We start from the raw sequence: 25,459 nt of genomic DNA, 5'->3' as shown, positions 1-25,459 counted from the left end.
GAAAGGGGTTCACAGGTTGTTGAAGTTTGGGAACCACTGCTCTATAGTGTACTAAACAAACAGCTGGGAGGATGAGGTAACTCATTTGGCCGGTCCACAAACATGGTTAGAGAGTCTTGTTTACGCTGGGAAAAAGAAAAATAGAGCGTTATAGATTGTTATAACCCACTAACAACCTCCCCATCTCCTTCCCATCCCCCCCCCCCATTTCCTCCCTATGACTGAAGGGGTGTTAATGGACCACTTCACCTTGAATGGTCCCTTGAAATATGTGTTTACTACTTACACTAAACAATCTGTTCCATCTTGTATTTAGCTGTGTAATGTTTCCTAGATCTGAAGAAGAGCTATGTGTAAGCTCGAAAGCTTGTCTCTGTCACCATCAAAAGTTGATCCAATAAAAAGATATTACCTCATCCATCTTGTCTCCCTAATATTCTGGGACCAACATGGCTACAACAACACTGCATACAATTCTTACCTCATAGGCAAGGTTCAGAATAGCACCAATAAAACTGACCAGACTCTGGTTAAATTTTAGCTTCAGCTTGGGAAAACCTGGGCAGTCTCTGCAGACTCAGGAAACCTGTACTGTGTTATGTCATATTTGGAACGTTATGTTTCAGGTCAGATTAGAGGATCAAATGGTTCCTTCTGGGCTTAAAATGTATGAAAATAGAAAAATGGGTGTCTTTGTTTTTTTACAAGGACATTGCCAACTTAATCACAATTCTATCTGTACCCTTTCCCCCACCGCGCCTCCCCCGCCCCCCGATTAGAAGGAACATTTAATATAGCTGTAACTGAAAGTTCAGAGGAACAAACCAGAAGATTTTTTTTTTTTTTGGTTATTTGACATCACTTTGTGTCTGCTCATTTTCCCTGTTTCCCATGTCTAGTAAGTCAGTTTCCCATTTTGTTTGTGGGCCTCTCCCACGCTAAAAGGGAAGCGCTCAACACTTGCTAGAATTCACTTATTAAAATTCTCTCTCCAAGTGTTCTGGTATAAAGTCTAGGAGTAGCTGCTGAACAAATGACAGTATGTTAATTATAGCACTCAGGAGAAAAAATTGCCAGGGGGAAAAAGCTTTATTTTTAGCATTATTAGGTGAGATGGGATCTGAGAGACAGAAAATGTTTTGAGTTTATCCAGGGAGATGGAAAGAAACAGGAAAATCAGGAAAAAATGTTGACTTTTTTAATATTGTCCTTAAAAGATGGAGCTGCTGTCTATGATCTAAATTTGAAATGTATATTTCCCAACTCCACTCAACATTTCCAGGAGGATTGTCTCCAAAACCCAGAATCTGTATAGCTTGAGAGTGAAAATATAATAAAGGTCAGGCTGAGATAGAGGCTCCCTTTGGTTATCTTGAAACTAAAAAAAGAGGGGCCATTATAATTCCACAAAGCGAAGATAGGAGACGTTCAATGGAAATTCCAAGGCATCTGAAGCAAATTCCACATTTATTTACACCATGTGCAATCTCATAAATCAGTGGAGAATAGATCCCTTCTCTCAAAGCCCCACCTCTAAATTCCAGGTAATTAAAGAAGAGACTCTCATAAGTCTCGACTACTCTACTCACTGAAACTCTTCAGAATTCCTCCCTCCCCCCACACCTCATTTCTTAATTAATCTGGCTTGGAGAAGCAAGTGAGTTCTTTACTTAAAAAATGTAGGGAGGTCCAGTGGCTGTTGTGGAGGAGAATCATCTGTCTGAGAAGTAGAGATAGTATAGTTGATAACAGGCTGTCTGTCACTTATCTAGGGTAATGCAGGGGAAAAGAGCCTTTGGTCACCTGAAGTGGCCCTTCATCTACCTTTTTTCTATGGCAATAGGAGCAGCATATTCTTCTCTCTTAATTGTTTGTCTCTAGGGAGTAGCAGATGGCATGTTATCACTACTGGGGAAAGGGAGATGTAGCCAGCTCCTGGCAGTTGTCCCAGTGCAAGGCATCCTGAGAATTAAAAATGATCTTAGCACTTGGCTATGGAAAAGTGTCTGGCTGGCACCCTGTCAGTGACCTTGCCTTTTCCATTTTACTTGGGCTCATGGTTTCCCCCTCACTCCCATAAAAAAGTAGTAAGATTCTTCTTCCCACTCAATGCCAAGACCAAACTATGGTGTAATGTAATTAAGGAATAGAACCACATTTACAAATTTAACCTCTGCTTTGAATGGTACTGTACTTTACCAAGGCATTAATTATAAGTTTGTTTCTTCACATAGCAGTGTTAAGAAAATTAATTTGTGAGGTAAATGTTTGTCATTTTTTTTCTCTAAGACAATGTTCAAAGGAAGAGGGTATGTTCAGAAAGCAAGGAAGACAGTCACTGTAAACGCTTCAAAACTGCTGATGAAAACAAAAAAGAGAATATTTGTACAGTGCCAGAAAAAGAGGAAAAATTTTTGGGAAAGGTAACTTGCTTTATTTTATATGCTTAAAGCTGAAATCTTCCATGCATTAAATGTTTTAGTTATTGTCCTGTTGAAAGTAGTTTTTTATGTTAACTTCAGTATAATTGTCAGCTGTGCTGAACTACTTAAGCCAAATTTTATGGATGTGAATAATTGTCTTTCTAGACAGAATTCAGATTGGTTTGAGGAAACTTAAGAACTTTAGTAATTCTAAATTGGTTCCTCCATTAGTCTGGAAATTTGAAAATTATTCCTTGCCATATAAAGACAAATAAAATGGATTACTTTATAAATACACCCAATTTTTGCACGTCTTAGTAGATGAAGTAACATTCATTTAAACTCAGTGTTTACTCAACTTCTTCTTGAGTAACCCGAGAACACTTCAGATAGTGTTTCATTTTTCACTTGCTAAAATAGCTTAGACAAATTGACACAGTCCTATCTTCCAGAAGATAAAAATTGTGGGCAGAATTGATCAGAGCTGTGACTTCATTCCCATTAGAGTTGCTAACTGAAAGTTTCATCTGAGTTGTTTCATTCCTGTTTTAGTTGAATGTGTCCGTGTTAGCTGCTAGGTTTTGGTGGGCTAGAGATTTAAAGCATAGAACCTCGGATATATTAAGTTGCTCACTTTGAACTCTTGTAGACTCCCACCAAGAAAAAGTCATCTCTTGAATTTAAGTGGCTCAGACAGAACATGATAGGCCATTTATTTATTTAGTTATTTGTTTATGGATTTATGTATTTAGCCAATTAAATACACAGAGTGAAATCATGGTTCTATCCAAGTCAGTGGTAAAATTCCCATTGACTTCAGTGATGCCAAGATTTCACCCCAATTCTTATTTTAGACTTTCACCTGACACTTTGTTTCATGAAATTCAAAGAAAACAGATAAAAATCATAAACTGTGGTTTGAACTCCAGCTATTTTCATGTGTTGTCCTGTTTCAAATACCATACGATTTCGGGACACAATCTTACATCATTGAAGTTAATTGGAACCTGCCGTTGGTTTCAGTGGAAACGGGATAGTGTTCTCTTCCTGCTAGAGAAACAGTTAGACCTTTACATGTGAAAATATGACCTCAAATGGTTGTATTCTGCCTCTCTGCTGACTGGGAGCAGCTGAACTCTTCTCAGGAATGGTACAGAACACACACAAGAAAAATAGAGACTGCCTGAGATTTTTGGGTATGAACCTGAGAATAGAGAGAATATGAATGAAAATGTTGTTGGTTTTTACGAATTAATTTGTGAAAGCAACAAAGCTGGGACTGGAAAACTGACTGAGGAGCACTTTGCCTTGCTAGTGTGATGTAACATAATGGTGAAAGCAAGGAAAGCTGCTTCTAATAGCAAAAGCTTGAAAACCTTGAGCTTTCTGTAACATTTGTTTCCCCACATAACTAAACTACATGAGACATAGCTGGTGGAATTCTCGTTTCTAACTGTTATAATCAGGGTGGATAAAAATCAATGATTTAAAAAAAATCCGATTTTTTTTTATTTAAGTAGTTTTTTTCCCCCCTCAAAAAGCATTTTATCAAAAAAATCTGATCTAAAGATAGTTTTAATTAAGATAAATTATAGCTCAAAAATATCTCATCATGGTATGAGACAGTACATTATAAATTCTCATTCTATAGTATGAGACAATATATTCATATAATGTTTAAGAAAAGTTTTTTGTAAATGAGTTCCAATAGTTCATGGATTAGGGACCCAATTTTATGGAGTTCCACAGGCTTCTGTATAAATTATTTAGGTTAATCTTTCTATCTACCCAATGGGACTCAGTGCTCAGTCTAGAAGATACCATCAGAGATGCTTAGTTTTGCAGTTTTCAAACTGTGAATTTGTGTCTCCAGAGGTAACATGCTTGTTAGCAGCAAAAATATTTTTAAATAAATAAATAATATATAGAAGTGAGAAATAACAGACCTCAACTCTATTGTCCCTCTGCAAATTTGTGTACACAGAGTCAGTTGCTTACCTCTCTCTAAAAGTGCAAAGTTTCAAAAAGTTCAATGAATAGAAGATTATTGGGATTGGGATTGGAATAGATGTGGACAAGGAGAAGAAGTCTTGAGATAAATGTGAGAAGTGAGGGACATATGCTTGTTTTGTTAAAATATTATATGTTTGCTATTGAAGAAAAAAATCCAGAATACTTAACATTGTTGTTTTAGTTAAATAAAACAATTTAAATGTCTGTCTGGTGATGTTCTCCTCCTAATGCAACATGGCAAGAAAATCCTCCAAATATTAATGATTAACCTGTTGAATTGGAGATAGTTCACCTCCCAATGACTTCATAAATATCTGCTTCAATTTCAAAATAAATCACTGTTTAAAAATGTATAGTGTGTACCTTCTAAAAATGAAACCTACATATCTCTCTGAGTTGTGAAGAATATGTATTAAGGTTATAACAACCAACAAGAATGCAGTTTTATGTAGAAACCATGATTAAATTGAGTCTTCCCGACTAGTGATTTAAATCAAATCCACTCTGGTTATAATCGTAACTGGAAAATGAAAATGCAAAGATACCTTATTGCTTATGACACTGCATATTAAGCTTTGAAATCTGAAACTGAAAAGGCTTCCAAGAAACTATACTTCCTGTCTGAATCTAGTGAATTGATCAAAACATTCTAAACCACCTATGTTTGACACTACTTAAAATGGACTCAGCTGAAAGCTAAGTGGTTACAAAACAAATTGTCTGCTTGATGCTGTACACAGGTCTGCTGGAAGATGAAATACAGTGTAATGACAGTTACTTCCTGCATGACAAGGCAGTGTCTGAGACATGTCACCACCTGGTACCGAGCCTTAACTCCAAATCCTTAAGAACATAATTTACATTACAGATACAGAACTTCTTAAATATTATCTGTACATACATTTTGGAAAGATTATAATGACTAATGGGCTATTGGCTTTTGGTAGAAACATCACGTGCCACCCTTTGGTGAACAGCTATTCATATATATGACCCTGCAGATACCAGGAAAACCCTGTGTCCCCTGCCAGTTGGCACCAAGAGGTCCTTGGGTCACAGCAGCAAAAGTGCAGAATAAGTTAATACTATCCAAAGGGAGTAAGGGAAACAAAACTTAACGTTGCAGTTATGTTCCTGAAAAATGCAACTTTAAGCAAAACGATATTAAGCGAATCCAATTTCCCCATAAGAATTAATGTAAATAGGGGGGGTTAGGTTCCAGGGAAATTTTTTTCACCAGACAAAAAACTATATATTATATAGATGTACACACAGTATACGTTTTAAACAAACAATTTAATACTGTTCACAGCTATGATGATTGTGAAGCTTGGTTGAGGTGGTGAAGTTAGAGGGTGGGATATTTCCCAGGGAATGTCTTGCTGCTAAATCAGTGGTTCTCAAACTTCTGTACTGGTGACTTCTTTCACATAGCAAGCCTCTGAGTGCGACCCCCCCCCCCATATACATTAAAAATACTTTTTTATATATATTAATACCATTATAAATGCTGGAGGCAAAGCAGGGTTTGGGGTGGAGGCTTACAGCTCGCGACCCCCCCATGTAATAACCTCGTGACCCTCTAAGCTAAATGATGAACACCTGTGCTAAATGATGAACTAGCACTCGGCTGAGCCCTCAAGGGTTAACACGTTGTTAATGTAGCCTCTCACTCCACAAGACAGCAGGAATGGAGGGGAGGGGAGATAGCATTGCAGATAGAGACACAGCTTGTACGTGGGGGAGAGAGAGAGAGAGAGAGAGAAATGCACACTGCCCCTTTAAGTAAGCTGACCCACTCTTAAATGCATTGTCTTTTTAAGTGGATCAGGAAGTTGAGACAGCAGCTGCTGCCCCAAGCTCTCTCTGTCTCTCTCCATCAGTGTCCCCACCCTGCTCTATATGGAGAACGGGTAAGCGGGGTATAGGAGCAGGGGGGAGGGGGACACCCTGACATTAGCTCCCCTTCCCTCCCTCTCACTCCCCCCCCCTGGAAAGCAAGCAGGAGGCTCGGGGAGCAGCACATGGCAGTGGGAGGAGGGATAGTTGCAATTGCTAGCCTGCTGGGCGGCTGCAGCACAGGGAATTTAGAGGAGCAGGGAGCTGATAGGTGGGCTGGCGGTCTACCCTGGTTCCAAGCCCACCAGCTAGCTGCAACAGGCTGCTCTTCCTGCAAGCAGTGGACAAAGCAGGCGGCTGCCAAATGATGTTAGAAGGGAGCATTGCACAACTTTACACAAGCACGTTCCCTAATTGATCAGCAACGTAATGAAACAACGTTAACCGGGACGGCTTTAAGTGAGGAGTTACTGTATTAGAATCATTTCAAGGAACAAATAAATTCTAAAGGAATAAGTAGAGCTCTTAATAAACGGGAAATAAAATTAATGACTGAGAAATGGAATTCCTTTTTCTTATCTGACTGCAACAAGATGATTTAGAGTTTGGACAATTAAGTTAGGATATTAAAGCTCTAATTCAGTAAAGCAGTTCCATTGACTTCAAGTTAAGCTTTTCTGATTCTGGGCCTAAAACAGCTGTTTGATAAAGATCTGCTAAGAAAATCAGCATTTACAGTAAGAAGTTCATCCTAGAATGTTAAGGGAACTTTCCAAACCAATTGCAATAGAATCGTTGAAAAGGGAGAGAGGAATTGGTAGGACTGCAAGAAAAGCAGAAGTGATTCAGTACAGATCTTAAAGAAAAAGAGTGGTTCTGGCTTGTCTGGCAAAAATCTGTTACTTACAAGCCCCGTGCTGATACTAAGTCGTAAAATTAGTATCAGCACGGGCTTGTAAGTAACAGATTTTTGCCAGACAAGCTTCATTGCTTTCTTACGTTTTTATAAAGTTTAGGGGTTTTTTACCCTACCTTACTGATGCATGCTCTCAGCTTTAACCCTATTTTAATGTATTTTTTTGTCCTGGAATAGAATATCAAGGAGAGATTTAATTCTCTCTCTATCTTTCTTTCTCTCTGCTGTATTGTCACTTATCTGTTGTGACTACTGCATGTGTTTAGGATGTTAATAATGAATTTACAATTTGGTAATAGCAAGAAAAACAAATGTTTAATTTGTCGTCGTAAATATAGTAACTTACTCTCTGCACAAACTTGATTCAGGTAACATAGTCGGGCCAAGTCTACACTAGAAACTTTTTGTCACTGTAATAATGTCAGTGTAATTTTTTTAATGACATTTCTATACCAGCAACACACTAGTGTGTACGCAGTTATACTGACATAAAAGTTGTTTTGCCAGCATAACATTTTGTTAGTGAAAGCTGTAAATTGTATCAGCAAAAGCATTTTTTTTCTGTTATAAACCTCTTCTACACTAGAAAGGTTTACCAGAATAGCCGTACCAGCAAACCTCTTTAGTGTAAACCTGGCCTTATCTAAGCTAATATAATGTAAAATGTGTAGATGTGCGGGAAAGGCTTGTTTCCCAGGAATACAATCTTCACTCACTGAGCAGTATCAATTCTCTTTACCCAACAACAACAGCAGCAGCAGCAGCCCCTCAGCACTTTTGATCCTCAACCCACAAAAAGGGGGGGAAATCCTATTATGACCCAAATATGATGGTCTATTGCACCTACAAAAAAACAATTTGAGAACTATTCTTCTAGATCCATGTAAGATTCAACTATAACCATGGCTATCTCTGAACTAGAGAAATATTTACAATATGTTACCATTACCACATTGAGAATCATTAATTTTGTATAAACCATATCTCAAGATTCAGAAGGCATGATTGTCCTTGCAAACAGTTGACTTGCACTAGAGTGGGTTAGCTATAAGGGAGGGGGAATGCCAAAGCACAAAATACTACATTTTACAAATTACATTTATAATTCACAGAACATTGGTGAATCAGTTAAATTTATACATATTTTTAAAAATAAAACTTTGTTAAAATTAAAAAAAATATTAATTTATTTGTATATTTTCATTACCTCAGCAATGAATGATTTCTAGATTTGAAATGTAGCTTTTTTTTCCCATTATAGGTCAAACACTTGATTCAAAAGCGTGTGGATATTTTAAATAATGACGTCTTTAACCATAAACTGGAAAGTTTAAATGGAAGAGTTGATCAAACACAATGTCGAAAAAAACATGAAGAAATAGCCATTACATTTCTAGTAAGTTTCTTTGCATTGTGCGTATCCTAAAAGTGTGAATTTATTTGTTGCTGAAGGTCTTAAATTTTCAGAATTGCACCTACATTGTGTGCATAACTTGCACTGGAATTGCTTGCACTGGCATGAAGATTACACTTCTGTTTGTTCATAGAAAAATATGAATTGGAGGCTGTACGTTTTGTTACTTTTTTTATTTTATGGCATGCAAATCTCAGTTGCGGTTTGGGGGTGTTTTGCTACTGCTTATCATATGTGCAGAGTAGGAAATATATAAATGTGTGTACTATTTCAGGTTAACACTTAAAGTGATGCTCTTTTTTCTTTCCTTGTAGAAGAAAGTGTCTAAGCTTGAGAGACGTATTAATACTGTGATAGCATTTCAGAAGAAAATATTATCGAAAATGGTCACTAGTAAGGTATAGTATAATACGTAATACTTCAACGTAGGGATTCTATTAGCAAGTAGTCATGAACTCATGGGCAGTTACAAACAATTTATACTAAACACATGTGCAAGATGAAAACATAACAAAATAGATTTGGAGGAGATCGTATTGTATTGGTGTTATGTTACACAATAGCAACTCAGAGAAAAACCTGAACTCCTACAGACACCTGGTACTGGGACTCAAAAAATGTTAAAAGAATTTTATTTACTTGCAACTGAGTTGTTACATTGAGAATTTTTGTTTTTCAGTAGAATAAAATACAATTATTTTTTTCTTTTGTATCGCTTCAGAGGTCATAGGTAAGCAGCCTCTATTCTGACAGGAGGAGCAGCCTCTGAGGTATCAGCTGACATCAATTCCCATAGATGATTGAGTACTTTAGACCCTCAATAGTATAGTCAATAAAACACAAGCATTTCACTTGGAGATCTGGATACGATACTGCCAGAATGATAGCCTAAGAAAATATCAGGTATGGGGATTTTTGCTTCCTCATGGACAACATCTCTTGACATAAAATTGAAGATTTGTTGGCCAAGAAAACCCACGATTTAGACTTGTGCCAAGCTTTGTGTAAACCTGCATGGGATGCTAATTCAGACTGTTTTCAGGGGTGGCTTGAGATCCCTTAGCAGGCTTTTAAAGTTAAGGGTGCAAGCTCTTTAGCTAGTGTAAATTGTCATAGCTTCATTGACTGCAGTGGGGCTATGACAGTTTAAAACAGATGAGGATTTGTCCCAAGGATTTGAGTAAAGATTGTAGGACTAGTCAAATGTACCTGAGCCATAGTTATTTTTTCTTTTATAAAACAATTGGCTTTTTATCTAAATGTATAAACTTTATGCAATGACAAATGTTAAAAATCATGGTTTAAAGGTCTCATTGCAGAAATATCTTACTCTGCTTCTCGGTTGTGTTTTTCTGAAAAAGTTTCAGAAACTGTTTTGTTACACAATGGTATTCTAGAAAAATGTAACTCAGATTAAATATTATATACAAATAAAAAAACTTCCTTAATGGCAAATGCTTACCACTTAGCAAAATAGTTTGTGTCATGCTGAAGATTTTTGCTAAACTTTGGGAAGAAGGGAATAGCAAATATCACTTTTTTTTTTTCCTTTGCTTTATATTGACTCTCTGTATAATGCATCTTTTAGGAAATCACATTCATTTTTAGGGAAAATGTGCTTGTGTAAAAGGAAAAGGTCTGGTTTCTGAAACCAACTCTGGGTCCAAGTCTACATTTCTTCCACATGCAAAAGTCTAATTTAAGTAAGAATTGTTTGTACATTGAATATAAGATCTCACCCTTATTGTAAATATTCCAATGTGTTGTAAAACTGGTTTTATGTCTGTGTGATGGGGCGTCTGCCCCACACTGGCAGAAAAGGGGTTAAAAGCAGCCCTAGGGATAATAATAATAATAATTTTTCAAACCAAATTATTATTAGATGCTATACCTTTCTGAGGTCAGCTATTAAAACATAGCATAAGCTCGGATGTGCAAATAATATACTGTTAATTGGAAAAGTGCATGAACAGTGAAGTAGTGTTTCTGTACTGACTTAACGTTCAGTGGGTGTAAGAAACAAGTAACTCTACACAACAAGAGAGTTTAGCAGGAAAATAGCAAAACTGGTAGTAATGGATACTGAAAATCTGACTTCTTACATTCTCCTGATAGATGAATTTTCTGTTGCTACTCCATGCTTATATCCCTACTACATTTGACCTAGATTGTTTTTCTCTAGTTAACTAAAGGAACCAATGTGTGTAATAGAACTTAGGCCCAGAATATGTTTAAGTGTTTGCTCTGAAGACAACGGAAAGTTTAGGTTGGGGAAAGAAATGAGTGCTTTGCTTGTGTGAGCTACTAACACACAGTGGCAGGGTCTGGAGAGTGATGAAAGGTGACATCATCCAACAATAAGATGACAGTTATCACCCAGTCCCCATGGCAGGGAGTGGAAAGTATTCAGGAAGAAGGTTGTAATTCTATTTTTTGTGTGTGTCTCTGCGTGCCCTCAATGTCTGGTCTACAAGGGCAGTTTTGAGATTCATACAAGCTCAAAATTGGCGATAGTGGAACTAACTATTTCTCACAGAATAAGAAGGGATTGGTAGGTTTTGTGTGGTTTAGATATTTGACAGTCATGTTAATTTATTATTTAATTTTAATTTCCTATCAGTGTCTCTTGCATCATTTAATAGCTGTTTGTGTGTCTAGTGAATCTGTAAATGTTAATCTCTTGTTATTGTAAAGATAGGCCCTGGTTTAACAATTACATATATAATGTAAATTATGGAGAGGAGGGGGAGGTTAAAAAGGCACAAATCACCCAGAGGCAAAAAATGCCATCTGTTGCTCTGAAAACAAGGTGTGCATGAAATCCAGGACATCTGACTAACTCAGCACTGGTTTTGGACACGAACAGACTTTGCCATGACTTGTGACTTTTCTTTTTCTCAGGCAAATCTTCCAGGTGCAAACTCGCAAAATGCGATACTTAATCGAACCAAATCTGTTCCACCACTTCCTGATAACATAAATGGACAATCAGTTTCTTCAGTTAAACATTTATCATCATCCCATAGACAAACTGGTTCCACTTCTGAATGTGTTGCAGAAGAGAATGTAAGGTAGGTGTCTATAATGACCACACACAAAAATTCAATAAATATAACCCACATATTCTGTATAGTTTTAAAGCATCTACTTGGAACGAATCTACTTTTTTTCTTCAAATTTTACTTTTCCTAAAGGTGCTAGATTGGCTTAGTAATTGGGTCATCCATATATAGATTAAACTGAATTATTGTCTCTATGCCCTTTCTATTGCTGTGCTTGTTCCTTCAGTCCATATATCCATAACGAATGAGTTTGAGAGGTACAGCAACTTTTATTCTCTTAGGGATCAATCCTGCTTGCCTGTCTTTTGTGGGTTTTTTCTGTAGTGTTGGTTGTAGCTAGTATGTGCATTTGTAAACTCAAAAATTCTGCAGAATGATGGCAGGCAAAATGTGAAACCAACCGAATAAGTGTTGTTTTAAATCTCTGGTGTAGAGCAGATCCACTTCTCACTGTCCAGTTGAAGACCGATAGTACTGCCCTTAGATTTTAAAGAAAGATTGGATGAGAGCTTTGAGGGTTCTGCTTTGACTACTAATTTAAGAGGTAACGGTTATATTTTGGTTTTTTCTAGTAAGCGCTCTACTATTCTTAAATTTCTCAAGGCAATCTCACATATTTGACTCATTCTCATTGAAGACTCTAAATTCTGAGTAGACTTAGTTTAATGGATGTCAATAGTATAGATTCCTGTGGTTTTCTTATCAAGGGCCTGATCCTCCTTCCATTGAAAACACACAATACACCCATTTCTTAATTTCCATGTCAGCAAATGACTAGGTCTCCAGTCCATAAAGTTTTTCCAAGAAAAACAGGATAGTGAAGATCTTGCTTATATACAAAAAGGATACTCCTGGGGGAATTCTGTACCAAAAAAATTTAAAAATTCTGCACTCAGTATTTTAAAATTCTGCATACTTTATCTGTCAAAATAACACAATATAATCACACAAGTTTCAATTATTTTTGGTCATTTATTTCAAAATACCTGTCAGCAAGTATGTCTGTAACAATGCAGACAACAAAAAAAGATTCAGGAAATGTTTTTTGACAAATAGATTCCTTACTAGACATAATAATACAGAACTCTGAGTAATTCATTTAAACTAGAATACAGACCCTTATTTCCCGCACTCCTCAGAAGTAGTGCAAAGGCTTGGGGGAGTCAGGGGTAACAGAGGAGCTGAGGGAGAGGGAAGTAAATTGCTGGGAAGGAGCCTGGGTGTGAACTTGGAGGGTTGTTGGGTATGGGTGAAAAAAGTACGGAACAGATTTCCTTGGGTGGGCAGGGAGGGAGTGTTAAGAAGCTTCCCCCATGCAGACCCTGGCTGACCCCTAGCCTCTGCCATTCAGTCAGGCACATCCCCATGTGTTTCTACACCCCCATGTGCCCTTACATCCCCTGTCCACATGTGTCCATCCACCCCCACTCAGACTCCCCATCCCCATGTGTCCCTGTACCCTCTCCCCGGCCCCATGTGTCTCTGTGCCCCCAACCAGTCACTTCACTGTCCCTGTATAGCTCTGCACCCCCTCCCTCATCACCATGTGGCCCTGCACCTCCCGGTTGTGATGAATTACTGCAGAACAGTGGGTTAAAGCTTTAGGAAGAGTAGATTAATCTTTTGTCTTGTTTTTCTTGGGTCCACCAGTCCAAAAGTCTGCCTTATAAACTTTAGTTTTCGGTAACTAGGAAAGCCCTTTTCATGGGAAAATGAGGGTCAGTGGGGCCTCTTCCAGAGAGGCAGCAGTAATTAGCTGGCTACATTTTCACTATGTGTTGGGTACAAACAGAATCAACCAGACATTTTGAAGTGGAGGACTTGAAACATAGATGTGAAGTTCCAGTTGAAAATCTTAAGATATCTTACATTTGACACTGAGTTTCTGTACTTGTAGTTTTAGAAAGTCTTTGCATCAATCAGGAATTTTTTCCTGTTTTGCGATCTCTGCTATAATTTGAGTACATTGGTATCTTTTAATATATGGCAATTAATGTACGTGCATTGGACGTGGGCAGATATATGCTGCATCCAAAACTTTAATTTTCTATGCACAATAATTTTGTTCTTTACTGGTCTGCTACTTGATTTTTATATCTATCTACACCTTCTGTGTAGTTATCAGAGTGTTTTGTGGCATATCTGCTGTGTGAAATTCATGTATGATATACATAGTGAAGGAACAACTAATAAGCTAATGTAGCAGTTCACATCTTTCTTCATAATTAGAGCTGGGAGAATAATAAAAATACTTGAAATATTTTTTCTGAAATTCACAAAATTAGTATCTGTTCATGTAACATTTGCCCAGCTGTATAAGCCAGGAAATAATGGTGAAGGGGTTGGAGGAGTCAGTGGTCCTGAAATAATCAAATTATTCTAAAATTCAGCAATCTCTAGCTATCATGCCAGGGGGGATTATAAATGTTCTGTTAGTCATGAATCTTTCTATAAGGTTCTGTTAGTTCAATAAGAACCGAAACTACTATATTAACTTGTTTCTAGCCTTTTTCGCTTGTGAAAATAACCATTTTAAATGTAAATTGCTGCTCTGGCCAGGTTTTTTTAATATATGGCACCTTATTACAATTTATTTTGAATTTCTATGTTGTAGAATGTATATAACATATGCACCTACTTTTCAGAAGTTCAGTATGTAATTTTAAAAAACTTTGGTTAAGCTTTTGAAAATGCATACACAGATATTGTATTTACATTGTGTGGATAGTTTTGTAGGTAGACGTTTTGACTTTTGCCCACTAGCTTTTGGGATTCTCATATCTTAAAAAATTAAATATTACTGTGACTATATCTGCCATAGCACATACCCAGAGTTTTTACCTCCTCTCTCAAGCAGGCAGGCAGGCTTAATGGCCAGTTTATATTACACTAGCCCCCTTTGAGCTCCCAGGTTGATTCCTGCCTCTCATGGAATTGAAAGACATTTGGCCTCATATATTTGCTGCCTTGTCTCTTCAAGCAGCATGAATTTGGAGACTATAAAATTTTGTTACGAAAACCTCCACTTTCTGCATTACAGAGTAGGGTGTCGAGATGTCCCGCTATTAAGGCTTTGTCATATATAGGCAACAATTTTTCATACTTGCTATCTGGTCACCCATATTACAGAGTGCTGTGTTTCCAGTACAGAGGACACATTCTGTGTGTACTGTGAGCCTTCTTTGCTCTTGCTGCATGTCCTATGCCATAGTGCTGCAGTTTGAAACACTGTGGCACATGATTGGAAATAGCTCAGGCATAAGAGGACAGAGGTGTTTGGACGCTGGGGCAGATTCTCCTGAATAGCCCATCCCTTGCTTCCTGAAGCCAGTACTTCATGAAAACACGGACAAGTACGATGTGGACTGATTTCTGAAGATTGCTAAAGCCAGAGAGAAGTTCCCTGTGAGTCTCCTCATAATTATACTTTTATGGCATTTAGTGGCTTATTTGCAGTATTCCATAAAGCCCTTCCTAGGAAGCCTCTGTATGAGGGCTAAGCCTTGTTCATGTCCTCTTTAGCTTTCTTGTCACCCTTGGTCTCTCAGAGAAGGACAAAGTCTGTCTCATTATAGTGCCTCCACCTGACTCAGCAAGAAGGGTTATCATGAGGACTGGGAATAACTGATGTCATATTGGCTTGGTTTGAGATTATACCAAATAATTTGGATACTAATGGGTTGCCTTTGTTCTTAGGACTGGAAAGGCAAGAAACTACTTTTTTGGGGGGGTCATCTGTTGGTCCAAATAAACATAAAAAGAGTTTGCACGTCCGCAGACTTGAAGCTGGCTGCCACAAAGACAACTGGTTTGTCTCCTAAAATTAGGTGTGAGGATAATGGTATTAATTTAGGAACAGATCCAAGGAGCTTTGAGATATTTAACCAAATGACCTTCAGCCCCAGATTGAGGATATTGTGACCCTTGTTGATATTTTTTGAAAGAAAAAATGGCTTTATGATTTTTATGGATTTTAAGAAATTTTGAAAGACAAACTTCTAACTAAAACTATTACAAATCTTAACTAAGTTTAAACAACACAGTTATCAAATCAAAATCATAATTGGAATTTGGTTAATAAATTTCCAGTAATATGGAAGGGAATCAACAATTGATTATATTATTGCATTAACACCATCAGTCAAAACTTGAATAATGAAGTTACCATAACATAAGAACATAAGAACGGCCGTACCGGGTCAGACCAAAGGTCCATCTAGCCCAGTATCCTATCTACCGACAGTGGCCAATGCCAGGTACCCCAGAGGGAGTGAACCTAACAGGCAATGATCAAGTGATCTCTCTCCTGCCATCCATCTCCACCTTCTGACAGACAGAGGCTAGGGATACCATTCCTTACCCGTCCTGGCTAATAGCCATTAATGGACTTAACCACCATGAATTTATCCAGTTCTCTTTTAAACTCTGTTATAGTCCTAGCCTTCACAACCTCCTCAGGTAAGGAGTTCCACAAGTTGACTGTGCGCTGCGTGAAGAAGACCTTCCTTGTATTTGTTTTAAACCTGCTGCCTATTTATTTCATTTGATGACCCCTAGTTCTTGTATTATGGGAATAAGTAAATAACTTTTCCTTATCCACTTTCTCCACATCACTCATGATTTTATATACCTCTATCATATCCCCCCATGTCTCCTCTTTTCCAAGCTGAAGAGTCCTAGCCTCTTTAATCTCTCCTCATATGGGACCCGTTCCAAACCCTTAATCATTTTAGTTGCCCTTTTCTGAACCTTTTCTAGTGCCAGTATATCTTTTTTGAGATGAGGAGACCACATCTGTACGCAGTATTCGAGATGAGGGCGTACCATCGATTTATATAAGGGCAATAATATATTCTCCGTCTTATTCTCTATCCCCTTTTTAATGATTCCTAACATCCTGTTTGCTTTTTTGACTGCCTCTGCACACTGCGTGGACATTTTCAGAGAACTATCCACGATGACTCCAAGATCTTTTTCCTGACTTGTTGTAGCTAAATTAGCCCCCATTATATTGTATGTATAGTTGGGGTTATTTTTTCCAATGTGCATTACTTTACATTTATCCACATTAAATTTCATTTGCCATTTTGTTGCCCAATCACTTAGTTTTGTGAGATCTTTTTGAAGTTCTTCACAGTCTGCTTTGGACAGTCTGCTATGTTTGTGGTGAAGTGACTTTTGCATCACAAAAGCGCAGTATAACCACTATGGTTAAGAAAGCCTATCACCTTTATTTTGGCTGCAAAATTGGAGATCAGGACAAGAGGTGGGCCCCACACATATGCTGCAACGCTTGTGCAACAAATCTTCGCCAGTGGTTGAACAGGAAAAGGAAATCTATGCCTTTTGCAGTGCCAATGATTTGGAGAGAGCCAACAGAACATACCAGCAATTGTTACTTCTGCATGGTGCCTCCAGTTGGGAAAGGTGTGTCAAAGAAGAAAAAGTGGACTGTGCATTATCCAAACATTCCATCAGCTATACGCCCAGTACCCCACGGAGAAGGACTGCCGGTTCCTGATGCACCAGAATCATTCTCACTTGAGTCAGACGAGGAAGAGGAAGAGGATGAAACTTCTGGTCCTGAACCATCAATGTCACAGGACCCACATTTTCTCCCATCCTCCTCCTCTGAACCACACCTCATAACACAAAGTGAACTGAATGACCTTGTCAGGGATTTGGAACTACCCAAGAGTAAGGCAGAGCTGTTGGGCTCCAGACTACAGCAGTGGAATCTCCTGGCAGGTGATGTTAGGGTTTCCATGTTCCGTGAGCGTCAAAAGGATCTTGTCCCATTCTTCTTCATGGAAGGTGATCTTGTAGCCTGCAACAACATCGATGGTGTGATGGCAGCCCTCAACATCGTTCACGATCCAGATGAGTGGAGACTGTTCACTGATTCATCGAAGACGAGTCTTAAAGCTGTTTTACTGCATAATGGCAATGTTTTGCCATCAATTCCAGTTGGTCATGCAGTCCATAGGAAGGAAACCTATGACAACATGAAACAACTTTTGAGGTGCATAAACTATGACCAACATCAGTGGCAGCTTTGTGGCGATTTGAAGGTTGTTGCTCTCTTGCTTGGTCTGCAGACTGGATACACAAAGTACTGCTGTTTTCTCTGCGAATGGGATAGTCGTGCAAGAGATTCCCATTACATCAAGAAAGATTGGCCACTCCGACAGTCATTGGAGCCTGGGAGGAAAAGTGTTCAGCATCCACCACTTGTTGAATCAAGGAAGATTTTGTTACCACCCTTACACATCAAGCTGGGTCTGATGAAGAACTTTGTCAAGGCCATTGACAAAACACAAGCAGCTTTCAAGTACCTCCATGGAAAATTTCCAAGGTTAAGTGAAGCTAAGATAAAGGAAGGTGTCTTTGTTGGTCCTCAGATTCGTGAACTTCTTTGAGATGATGCATTTGACCATGCACTGCGTGGCAAGGAAAAGACGGCCTGGAAAGCCTTCCAGTTAGTGGCAATAAATTTTCTCGGAAACAACAAGGCAGACAACTACAGGTTGTTGGTGGAAAACCTCCTCAAGGCATACAAAAGCCTTGGTTGCAACATGTCACTAAAGATACATTTTTTGCACTCTCATCTAGATTTTTTTCCACCGAACTGCGGAGCAGTGAGCGACGAGCACGGCGAGCGATTTCACCAGGACATTGCAACAATGGAGAAACGCTATCAGGGCAAATGGAGCCCATCAATGCTTGCAGACTATTGCTGGACAGTGACAAGAGATGCTCCATTTAATGAATACAAGAGACAAGCCAAGAAGCGCCAAGTAGACACTGAATAGGACTAAACTATGTACATAATAGTTTTTTGCCTTTTGTTTCATCATAAATTTTATTTATATAACCGTTTTGATGATTTTTAAAGTGTTACATAAACAGGACAGGTGAAATATTATCATGTAAAGCAACCATAAACACAGGAAAAGACCTAGGTTTACAATTTATGATTAAAACTCTACTATCTACACAATATACATAGACATAAAATGTAAAAACTTAAATACCTTAGAAACAGTAGCCAATCAGTTGTTTTAATTGTCATATTTGAATTCAGCACATCAAAATACATAATAAATAGCACATTTTATCTCTGAAGCAGACGACTTCTCAAAAATTGTAGACCAGTGTTATTAATCAGTGACACATGAACTAGCCAAGCTCAATCACTTTTTATTAATCAAAGATTAGGTGTGTAAGATTAATCAGCAGAAACAGATTAATACACTTATGAGTCCAGGCCTGTAGCTTGCACAGTTCCGAATTGGTCGTCATTTCATGTTTTTTTTTTTTTTTTTTTTTTTATACTTTACTTATTTACTTCTTTCTACAGTTGAGGTTAGCCGTTCACCTAGCACTATCCAGTCACCATCAAATATCTATTTTGTGGTCAGCAGGCTAGAGTAAATCATAAACTAATACACCCTAATTTTTCACATTGACATACTTAAACAATGTCATTATATTTTGCCAAACTTAAACACATAACCTATTGTCTTTGTTAATGGCATAATACTTCTCAATAAATCATTTCATTTTGCCCTTTGCAGTTTGAAACACACTTGGAGAATAATGTCAGCCTCTCCTATGCACCTGTGAGATGGTTTATTTCCTTTTATACTCCTTTCTTTGGTTTTGGTTGCAATTTCATAGCTTTTTATACCCAGTCACATTTATCCAACAATTAGACATGCAGTTAAAAATACCTTTAAGCAGCCATAAAAATAGGTTATGAAAATGTGTCATGCTCTTAGATAGATTTTCACTCTACAAGCAGTATAAGATTTATCTGCTAATACTTTTCTATTGTTTCATTTAGCACAGTTTGCGCAAAGCTTTAGGAAATTTGGCCTATATGCTAACAACTTCTACAGTGTACTCTTTTCCCCACCTAATGTATCTCTCTAATGCAGAGTAATCAACAACCTCTAACTTGCCTTTTTGGGGATAGAGTAGTTTTACGCTGGCAGCTTTTATAATCCAGGGGATCCAAAGTGATAAATTGGGTCATGGTGGATAATCAGCTGAATGTGTGCTCCCACTACAATGCAGTGGCTAAAAGGGCTAATGTGATCTTTGAATGTATGAACAGGAGAATCTCAAGTAGGAGTACAGAGATTATATTACCTCTGTATTTGATACTGATGCAGCTGCTGGTGGAATATTTTGTTCAGCTCTGGTGTCATAGATTCAAGAAAGATGTTGATAAATTAGAGAAGAGCCACGAGAATGATAAAAGAATTGGAAAACATGCCTTATAGTGAAAGATGCACATAGCACAATCTATTTAAGTTATCAGTGAGAACATTAAGGGATGACTTGAAGCTTAAAAGTGTACACAGGGAACAAAAATTTGATAATGGGCTCTGCGATCTAGCGGACAATGTTATAACATAATGTAATGGCTGCAAGTTGAAGCCTAACAAATTCAGATTGGAAATAAGATGCAGATTTTTAACAGTAAGGGTAATTAACAGATTGGAAAAATTTACCAAGGGTTGTGGTGGAGTCTCCATCAATGGCAATTTTCAAATCAAGATGTGCTCTAGTTAAAATAGGAATTAATTGAGGGAAGCCCGATATCCTGTGTTATACAGGAGGTCTGAGTAGATGATCATAGTGGTACCTTTCAGCTTTATAATCTTTGAATAGTTGGTGTAAGTCTGAATGGATGGGCGCTGTGTGTACAACCTGTAAGTGTTGGGGCTGCATTCTGAAGAGAAGGACTATTTATTAACTCCCTCAAGCTAAGTTCAGCCAGACTGTTTCTGCTAGCTTTCTACCAGGGATTTAGAGAAGTGTTAAATTAAGGTTTTAATTACTTTCTATGTCTTCCAAGAGAAAATTGTTGATATCTGACTCTTGTACCACTGGTAACAATTTTAAAAATATGCCATTGTTGCTATCACCTGTTCATCTCTTACTGTTACTAAAGTTGGGAGCCCTACTATATTCCGCCATAATTGTAAGCACCATGTTAATTAGAGATGTTAACATCAGAAAAGTAGTCTCTTTTCATCATGTTTGAAAAACCTAAAAGGTTTCAAAATTTTGTCTCTGGCAAATTAAATAAATCCTGCATCAGGGCATACAGAATCCCTTGTTATATAGAATCATGCCATTACACTAGAACAGTTCTGTCTTCTAGACAGAGAGGGGAAGAATCACTGGATGATTTTGCAAAGGAATCGTGGTGTTCTCTCCATACCTTTTAGAAAGTGTCATCATCTGAATGCACAATTGTCAGCTGAGGCAGCGTTTAATTGCAAAGTAATTGGAGCAGTACTTAGACATCTTTCAAAGGGAGTGAATGGGAAATGGAGTTCTCCTCCCACATTCCTGAGGCTTCCTCCTTCTTCACTACTTAGGGTATGTCTACACTACGAAATTAGGTCGAATTTATAGAAGCCGGTTTTATGGAAATCGGTTGTATACAGCCGATTGTGTGTGTCCCCACATAAAATGCTCTAAGTGCATTAGTTCGGCGGACTGCGTCCACAGTACCGAGGCTAGCGTCGACTTCCGGCGCATTGCACTATGGGTAGCTATCCCACAGTTCCCGCAGTCTCCGCCGCCCATTGGAATTCTGGGTTGAGATCCCAATGCCCGGATGATGCAAAACAGTGCCGCAGGGGGTTCTGGGTACATGTCTCAGGCCCCTCCCCCTCCGTCACAGCAATGGCAGACAATAGATTCGCGCCTTTTTACCTGGGTTACCTGTGCAGACAACATACCACGGCAAGCATGGAGTCCGCTCAGCTCACCGTCACCATATGTCATCTAGGTGCCGGCAGACGTGGGACTGCATTGCTACACAGCAGCAGCAGCTAACTGCCTTTTGGCGGTAGACGGTGCAGCATGACTGGTAGCCTTCATTGGCGATCTGGGTGCCGGCAGCCGTGGGGCTGGCAGCCGTGTGGCTGCATTGCACCAGCCCCTTGCCTTTTGGTAGAAGATGTTATATTACAATTGGTATCCGTCGTCATCGTACTGCAGTGGCTGTCGATCATGGGCACCTGGGCAGACAATGATGGTTATCAGTCGTAGTATGCCATTTTCTGCCATGCGCCCTGTTGGCTCATCGCACGTTAGCTGAGTCGTAGTATGCTATTTTCTGCCAAGTGCCCAGTATTTTCTGCTAAGCACCCAGAAGAGGCCGAGGGTGATCTGGGTGCTGGCAGACATGGGGCTGGCAGACGTGGGGCTAGATTGCTACACAGCAGCAACCCCTTGCCTTTTGGGCAGTAGATAGTATATTACGACTGGTATCCATCATTGTCATACTGCAGTGGGTATCAGATGGTGCAATAGACCTGAAGGCTAACTGCCAAGCGCCCAGTATTTGCTGCCAAGCACCCAGAAAATGCCGAGGGCTATCAGTCATGCTGCACCGTCGTCTTAAGATGTAAAAAATAGATTTATTCTGTATTCATTTGCTTCCCCCCTCCCTCCTGCTAAACCCAGGCTTTTGAGTTCTATCTTTGGGGGGGGGCCATTCTGTGTGACAGTTGTTTGTATTTCTCCCTGATGCAGAGCCACCTTTCTTGATTTTAATCCCCTGTACCTGTACGCCATGTCGTCACTCGCCCCTCCCTCCCTCCCTCCCCTGGTCCGTCAGATACTACTTTCGCGCCTTTTTTCAGACCAGACACCATAGCTAGCACTGGGATCATGGAGCCCGCTCAGATCACCGCGGCAATTATGAGCACTATGAACACCACGCGCATTGTCCTGGAGTATATGCAGAGCCAGGACATGCCAAAGCAAAACCAGGACCAGGCGAGGAGGAGGCGATTGCAGCGCGGCGACGAGAGTGATGAGGAAATGGACATGGACCTAGACCTCTCACAAGGCACAGGCCCCAGCAATGTGGAAATCATGGTGTTAATGGGGAGGTTCATGCCGTGGAACGCCGATTCTGGGCCCGGGAAACAAGCACAGACTGGTGGGACCGCATCGTGCTGCAGGTGTGGGACGATTCCCAGTGGCTGCGAAACTTTCGCATGCGTAAGGGCACTTTCATGGAACTTTGTGACTTGCTTTCCCCTGCCCTGAAGCGCCAGAATACCAGGATGAGAGCAGCCCTCACAGTTGAGAAGCGAGTGGCGATAGCCCTGTGGAAGCTTGCAACGCCAGACAGCTACCGGTCAGTCGGGAATCAATTTGGAGTGGGCAAATCTACTGTGGGGGCTGCTGTGATCCAAGTTGCCAGGGCAATGAGAGACGTGGTGATATCAAGGGTAGTGACTCTGGGAAACGTGCAGGCCATAGTGGATGGCTTTGCTGCAATGGGATTCCCAAACTGTGGTGGGGCGATAGACGGAACCCATATCCCTATCTTGGCACCGGAGCACCAAGCCACCGAGTACATAAACCGCAAGGGGTACTTTTCAATGCTGCTGCAACCCCTGGTGGATCACAAGGGACGTTTCACCGACATCAACGTGGGCTGGCCGGGAAGGGTACATGATGCTCGCGTCTTCAGGCACTCTGTTCTGTTTCGAAAGCTGGAGGAAGGGACTTTCTTCCCGGACCAGAAAATAACCGTTGGGGATGTTGAAATGCCTATCGTGATCCTTGGGGACCCAGCCTACCCCTTAATGCCATGGCTCATGAAGCCGTACACAGGCAGCCTGGACAGGAGTCAGGACCTGTTCAACTACAGGCTGAGCAAGTGCCGAATGGTGGTGGAATGTGCATTTGGGCGTTTAAAAGCGTGCTGGCGCAGCTTACTGACTCGCTCAGACCTTAGCGAAAAGAATATCCCCATTGTTATTGCTGCTTGCTGTGCGCTCCACAATGTCTGTGAGAGTAAGGGGGAGACATTTATGGCAGGGTGGGAGGTTGAGGCAAATCGCCTGGCCGCTGATTACGTGTAGCCAGACACCAGGGCGGTTAGAGGAGCACAGCAGGGCACGGTGCGCATCAGAGAAGCTTTGAAAACGAGTTTTGTGACTGGCCAGGCTACGGAGTGAAACTTCTGTTTGTTTCTCCTTGATGAACCCTCCGCCCCTACACCCCCCTACCCGGTTAACTCTACTTCCCTGTAAACCAACCACCCCACCCTCCCCTACTACCCTCCCCCCTTCGAGCACCACTTGCAGAGGCAATAAAGTCATTGTTACTTCACATTCATGCATTCTTTATTAATTCATCACACAACTAGGGGGATAATTGCAAAGGTAGCCCGGGATGGGTGGGGGAGGAGGGAAGGAAAAGGACACACTGCAGTTTAAAACTTTAAAACTTTAACACTTATTGCTCGGGAAATCATCTGGGCTGGAGTGACTGGGTGGCCGGAGGCCCCCCCACCGTGTTCTTGGGCGTCTGGGTGAGGAGGCAATGGGACTTGGGGAGGAGGGCTGTTGGTTACACAGGAGCTGTAGCGGCGGTCTGTGCTCCTGCTGCCTTTCCTGCAGCTCAACCATACGCTGGAGCATATCAGTTTGATGCTCCAGCAGCCGGAGCATGGACTCTTGCCTTCTGTGTGCAAGCTGACGCCACCTCTCATCTTCAGCCCGCAACTTGATCTGTTCCTCCCGCGCTTCAGCACGCAACCTCTCCTCCTCAGCCCGCGATTCAGCCCGCCACCTCTCCTCTCGTTCATATTGGGCTTTTCGATAATCAGTCATTGACTGCCTCCACGCATTCTGCTGTGCTCTGTCAGCGTGGGAGGCAGTCTGTAGTTCTGTAAACATTTCATCACACGTCCTTCGCTTCCGTTTTCGAATATTCACTAGCCTCTGTGAAGGAGAACGATTTGCAGCTGGTGGATGAGAAGGGAGAGGTGGTTAAAAAAGATACATTTTAGAGAACAATGGGTACACTCTTTCACGTTACATTTTGCTGTTCACATTACACAGCAGATGTGCTTTCGTTACAAGGTCGCATTTTTCCTCTTATATTGAGGGCTTGCCGGTTTGGTGTGAGAGCTCACTCACGCAGTGCCAGGCCACAGATTTCAGCTTGCAGGCAGCCATGGTAAGACACAGTCTTTTGGCTTTTTTAACCTTCTTAACATGTGGGGATGGTTTCAAAGAGTACTGCTCTCATTAACCATACCAAGCACCCGTTGAGTTGGCCATTTAAAATGGGTTTGCAATGTAAAAGGAGGGGCTGCGGTTTCAGGGTTAACGTGCAGCACAAACCCAACTAATAACCCTCCCCCACACACCCAATTCTCTGGGATGATCACTTCACCCCTCCCCCCACCGCGTGGCTAACAGCGGGGAATCTTTCTGTTCAGCAGAGCAGGAATGGGCACCTCTGAATGTCCCCTTAATAAAATTGCCCCATTTCAACCAGGTAACCGTGAATGATATCACTCTCCTGAGGATAACAAAGAGCGATAAGGAATGGATGTTGTCTGCATGCCAGCAAACACCGGGACCATACGCTGCCATGCTTTGTTATGCAATGATTCCAGACTACGTGCTACTGGCCTGGTGTGGTAAAGTGTCCTACCATGGCGGACGGGATAAGGCAGCCCTCCCCAGAAACCTTTTGCAAAGGCTTTGGGAGTACATGAAGGAGAGCTTTCTGGAGATGTCCCTGGAGGATTTCCGCTCCATCCCCATACACGTTAACAGACTTTTCCAGTAGCTGTACTGGCCGCGATTGCCAGGGCAAATTAATCATTAAACACGCTTGCTTTTAAACCATGTGTAATATTTACAAAGGTACACCCACCAGAGGTCCCCTGTGTGCCCACAGGGTCTTGGGTGAGTTCGGGGGTTACTGGTTCCAGGTCCAGGGTGGTAAACAT

The 25,459-nt window shown here is 40.4% G+C and overlaps 1 protein-coding gene across 2 annotated transcripts in view; it reads left to right on the top strand.

Annotated features, from left to right (window-relative positions):
• Positions 1-25,459, top strand: part of ATF7IP2 (activating transcription factor 7 interacting protein 2) — a 76,766-nt gene that overhangs the window by 38,528 nt on the left and 12,779 nt on the right. For both annotated transcript variants that reach the window (XM_024194049.2, XM_024194048.2), the window contains exons 3-6: positions 2,290-2,423; positions 8,453-8,587; positions 8,920-9,003; positions 11,507-11,676. In XM_024194049.2, coding sequence (XP_024049817.2) covers positions 2,290-2,423; positions 8,453-8,587; positions 8,920-9,003; positions 11,507-11,676 — 523 coding nt within the window. The remainder of the gene's footprint in view (positions 1-2,289; positions 2,424-8,452; positions 8,588-8,919; positions 9,004-11,506; positions 11,677-25,459) is intronic.

The sequence above is a fragment of the Terrapene carolina genome, unplaced genomic scaffold (genome assembly GCF_002925995.2).
Source record: "Terrapene carolina triunguis isolate 2854851 unplaced genomic scaffold, T_m_triunguis-2.0 Scaffold93, whole genome shotgun sequence".
Classification (NCBI taxonomy): domain Eukaryota; kingdom Metazoa; phylum Chordata; order Testudines; family Emydidae; genus Terrapene; species Terrapene triunguis.
Note: the sequence above shows the minus strand (reverse complement) of the source record. Positions and strands in the feature narration are given on the sequence as shown.